Raw genomic sequence first — 5,161 nt, forward strand, 5'->3', positions numbered from 1 at the left:
CACACACGTGCGTCTCTCGCTGAATAAGAGGTGCTTTCTGTTGACGACTGTATGTGGCTCTCGCTGTGAGAAACTGCTAATTACCTGCCCCATAAACATGTCACTCGCTGTGAGGAGCTGATTAATTTGCCCCATATATGCGTCTCTCGGCCTTAATGAGTTAAAGGCCTTTGCTGCCTCGTGACAAAAGTCGATCGTCTCTGAGGTTCGCCCAGCGTAAATTTTTTTTACGTCAGTGCAAAAGAATAACCGTCTTGCCTATCATAAGAACTAGTTTCATTAAAATGCAAAATAATTGAAAATCAGTGATTGAACCAGGTGTTCACGAAAATGTGAGTGAGTGAGTTAAGATTTGAAGTCACATCGGCAATATTTCAGCCATATCGTGACTAAAACTAGTTATGAATGTATACAGACATATGATATATAAAACCATGTCAACGAAGGACAGTAAAATTACTAGATTATCACAAAATGAGTTAAACCTAACATACATCTTTAAAAGTAGAAAGCCATTTTTGGACAATACAATGTAAACAATGGGCTATTTATCGCCAACATCTGAAGGTAGATCACCATACTAGAGACCATGGGGACTTACAGTACATTTGCTTCCTGCATGGCCCCTAGCTGGATTTATATCATCCCTTCAGCCGCTGGCGATTGTAGTCGAATTTAGCCATAAATTAAAATCACGAAAATATTACGTTTAAAGAATCTGGTTACGTACCCTTCACGAAAATTTATTATATCTTAAAGCCGCATTATTGTCTTTGAATGTACAATGCAAATGATTATCAATTGATGCTATTTGTAGCACTGATATCGAAGAACGTGCTTTCAGAAACTGCACGACCGGCAAATCACAGCTGCGAATCTTAATCATTTAGGATAACAACTAGTACTAGTATTACTGAATGACAATTTAAGACATACAAAAGGAAGATGAAACGCATCAATTATAGTATGATTTGGCTAACACGCGTTCGTTGAGGCCGAGATCATAGTTTCAATTTCCATGTATCTCAGGGAATATTATCCACACTCGCTTACACTGTCATTTGTGTGAGAGCTGTTACATGCGTGACATGTAAAACACACTGGCAAAGCCGCACAAGTGAGGTATACTTACATATTTTGTCAGTAGTTTCATAGAATCTGATCCAATACGTCTAAAATATTTGCTAGTTGGACATGTATTCTTTGCTCACTTTGAAGCTGATAATACTTTGCAGTAAATTATATTTATGCATAATCAACCAGTTGTTTACGCCCATTGTAATTCTATCGCCAGTAAAAACTGCAGGCAGAAGGCTTCTTCTTCAGATGACTCATGATTATGTATTCGTATTACTCTGTTCACCGTTTATGTGTACGTATTATTATTTTTCAGAAAAAAATCATGTCATTTTTGGTATTCCTAACGTTTGCCTGTTTGATTCTTTCAACACCAGGTAAGGTAATTTGTCAATAGGTTTCACGTAACAATATATGGGTCCTATTTTAAAAGCCAAAAAATGTAACTTAGCAATATTAATTAATTGTTTTACTACTCTGCACGGGCTTACAAGGATTGAAAGATTAAGCAACATAGCTGGCAATGTCCTACTGATATTTTCCAGTTTTACCACTGTCCTACGTGATGACAAATTTCGAAACCTTCAGTTATAAATATTGATCATTTGTTTCTACACAGTGTTCTGGCTTACTCCATGTATGATTGAAAAGTGCTACTGACGTTCTTCTGTTCTCTTGTAATGACTATTTTTGAAACCTTCAGTTTTCAATGTAGATTAATTGTTTTATATCCTACATGAGAATATTCCATGCATGATTAAATATGCTAAAGGGCTGCTGCTGCTCTTCTGCATTTCAGCTGACCACTGTCATAAAAGCCAGCACTGTTCAAACTGTGATCCGGCATCAGGAAACTGCATCACAGAATGCGAAACTGGATATTACGATCTAAAATGCAAGTCTGAATGCAGCAAGAATTGCAAAGAGAAGAAATGCAAATTATTAGAAAATACTGGCATTGGTAATTGCACAGAAGGTTGTGAACCAGGGTATCACGGTGTAAACTGCAAAATAGTTTGTTCAGTTCCAACACAAAACTGCTCCAAATGTCCAGGTGGATGTGACGGGGAATACTGTACCCAAGGCGATACATGTTTCTCCGACTGTCAAGATTCCTACTACGGCTCAGCTTGCAAGGATTGTTCCAGGAGATGTCAATCGTGCAATCGAATATCAGGAACGTGTGACCAGTGCCATCCACAATATCATGGCAAAAACTGTGAGTACTCATGTAATTACTGTTCGGGATCATGTGTCGGTGAATGTGCACGAGTATGTGCTCCTGGATTATACGGGACTGAATGTGCTGAAATGTGCAGTGAAAACTGTCTCCCTAACCCAGTGTTCTATTCTGAGGACCAGTGTGTGGAAGAAGATGGAAACATTACAAACGAGTGTACACCAGAGTGCCACAACGAGAGTGGTCAGTGCATTCATGGATGTGTGGCTGGATGGTATGGCCCAATGTGTGAATTTCAGTGTAACGCCAACTGTTTTAACAAACAATGTGACAACACAAGTGCCTGTGGCGAAGGTTGTACAGCTGGTCATTTTGGAAAGGACTGCAAACCATGTTCTGACATCTGCTCTAGTTACACTTGCAAATCAAACAACGGGTCTTGTTTACACAACTGCAGCAGTGAGGTGTATGGACAATTCTGTAATCTCACCAGTAAGACATGCATTGATGATGTGTGTGCTCAGATTACTGACAAATGTATCAAGGAATGCACCATCACTGAGGAAGGATGTATGCGTAATTGTTCAACAGACATTCCAACAACCGAGTGCAGCGACGAATCTTGTGTCACAGGTAAATCATTTTAAACGAAACCATTTTTGGTTTGTAATGCTTCCTGGGATAAACGACAATCCAAAATAGGTGGACGTTTGATTTCAAATATATAGGGTTTAAAATCAAAGCATTTTATTTTGAAAAATCACGTTTAAATCCTTAAAAATGTATATACTGACAACATTGAGGATATCTACGGAACACTAATATTACCTGAAGATATAATCGCGGTTCTTTGTCTGAAACAAAAACTGTATGGGACAACAACCGAGTGCAGCGATGAGTTATGTGACAGCGGTAAATCATTGGAAAAGCATGGTAAGCCATTTCAGTATTTTAAATGAACCATTAGATAATGCAATAGAAACTTAATTTGATATATTACGTAAATAGCTTAAAGAGAATATTTGGACGAATCTATCATGTCGTGATATCTTGTTTGCATGATGTAATGATCGTCTTGAAATTAGGATTGATCAAGTGGTTTGGTTTCGATACACAATATTGCGATATTGTGTCCTGATACTAGCAGAACTGAGCATTTATTACTGACATTTTAACGTCACAAAAGTTCACATACATTGCGAAAGTGGACTATTGTGTTTCACTTGTCATTTTAAGTTTTACAATGACAACTGAAATTGTAGATCATGACATTACACCATATTTTACTACTGCAACTGTTGCCTGCCGACAATAGTCCATTGTAAACACAGTCCGTTATGACACAGAAACATGTGTCAGCATGCCACAAAAAATCCTCGATGTTGTTTATTAGTAGTATGGTTGATATACATGGATACCCTTCCCCGTTACTTAAATATAAATAGTGATAATTTATGTAGCCATGGTATTCATGTTGACTATTTTGTTATCACTGTGAAAAAAATGTCGTTATAGTGTAAATGAGGATGACGAAACATGCATTTCTGAATATGATAAATATTTACGCAACTGCATGAAGAAATATAACTTAAAAGATATCACGTATCTTTAAAAAATCACTACAAATGAAACTACCTCCATGCTTGCGTAAAGGTGATACATTTGTCAGTGCTTAATTATTTTCATCTGTTTTCAATATTCTATAGGTATAATTTTGAATTGAGTAGTTTTGCACAAAGGTTCTTATGGCCCAAGCATCTTACAAATGTCAGGAAGCAGCAGATTCCACTCCAAATTCACTCGAACGTTGTTTCAACACATGCCAAGGCAAGATGTTTGGCCTTCCACAAATCCCTCTCGCACGAATCCTCGGCCCCCATCCGTGGTGCAGACGATTCGGCAGTGATAGATTTCATTTTGATGGCTTCGACGGGTCTCCTACCAACGAGTCTAGTGACTTCGTTATCCCATTCCATAGATCGTTTCTCGGGAGTGATCAAATCTTGTGCGTATTTATGTTGGACCAACCGCTCGGCTAAGGTGTGGTTGAATCTATCGACTATGGCTTAAACTGTGGTGCGCTGCCTCCATGCCTCGTCTGACCTGGACTTTGTGCTTCGCCAGCAGCTGCGACACGGCTTCCATAAACTCGCGTCCAGGATCGACTTGCAGCTCGGCAGGCCAGGTTAAGCGACTGGGTTTATATGTGTGTTTGAGTGCTTTGGCAACTTCGGTCGAGTCTTTCGTCATGAACGGTTTGGCCTCTTTGTAGCGACTGGCGACATCCACGACTGTCAGGGCATACTTGTACATTTTACATCTCACCCTATCGTGCGGTAGAAACAAGAGGTCCTTATTTTCTTCTCGGGATGCACCGGGGCGCCAGCAGGTAGACTTGCCACAAGGCTTGTTTGTTAAGCCAAACTTTAGTGACATCTTCGGAAACAGCGGTGGCTTTGGGATGGCACCCGCGCCTTTCCAGTATCCTCGTGCGCTGTAGTAAATTTTCTCCATGATGTATTTGATTATTTTGTCATGTATGTTTAATACGTTGGTGTCCGTAAGCGTAAGTCGGGACGCCATCGTCGGCAAGAGAGAGCGACGTCTTGTTGATTCTCAGACCGTATATCGTGTGCTTGTCGCTTTTCAGCATGTTCATTGAACGTCCGTTTCTTGAACAGGGCCTCTTTGAATCGATCGTGCCTGATATGTTTTTTCACCACGTATTTTTTTTCAAGGCTTTCGCCTTTCTGATATCGTCATTGTTTCCTCTGTTTATCTAACACATTTTGGGTCTCAAGCCGACGTATTCCGACGTATTGTTGACTTGGGTGTGCAGCGGATGCTCCTTTGGATAGTCGCTCGTGTCTTACAGGTGCATGCGTTTCGCCATGTCCTCGTACA

At 39.8% G+C, this 5,161-nt stretch overlaps 1 protein-coding gene across 1 annotated transcript; it reads left to right on the plus strand.

Moving 5' to 3' along the window:
• Positions 1 to 1,068: 1,068 nt before the first annotated feature.
• Positions 1,069 to 2,904, plus strand: LOC124255868 (protein draper-like). The gene is made up of 3 exons (XM_046689812.1): positions 1,069 to 1,122; positions 1,394 to 1,454; positions 1,877 to 2,904. The coding sequence occupies exons 2-3, from the start codon at positions 1,403 to 1,405 to the stop codon at positions 2,902 to 2,904; spliced, it is 1,080 nt and encodes a 359-aa protein (XP_046545768.1). The 5' UTR covers positions 1,069 to 1,122; positions 1,394 to 1,402.
• The last annotated feature ends 2,257 nt before the right edge of the window (positions 2,905 to 5,161 follow it).

Source organism: Haliotis rubra, unplaced genomic scaffold (genome assembly GCF_003918875.1).
Source record: "Haliotis rubra isolate DU_JTF1 unplaced genomic scaffold, ASM391887v1 Scf610, whole genome shotgun sequence".
In the NCBI taxonomy this organism is placed as follows: Eukaryota; Metazoa; Mollusca; class Gastropoda; order Lepetellida; family Haliotidae; genus Haliotis; species Haliotis rubra.

What these genes read in the sequence shown, in the direction of transcription:
- LOC124255868 (XM_046689812.1), top strand. Translation starts at nt 1,403, where the DNA reads ATGTCATTTTTGGTATTCCTAACGTTTGCCTGTTTGATTCTTTCAACA. An exon ending in TTTGATTCTTTCAACACCAG is followed by an intron (nt 1,455 to 1,876) that starts GTAAGGTAATTT and finishes TCTGCATTTCAG; the next exon opens with CTGACCACTGTCATAAAAGC.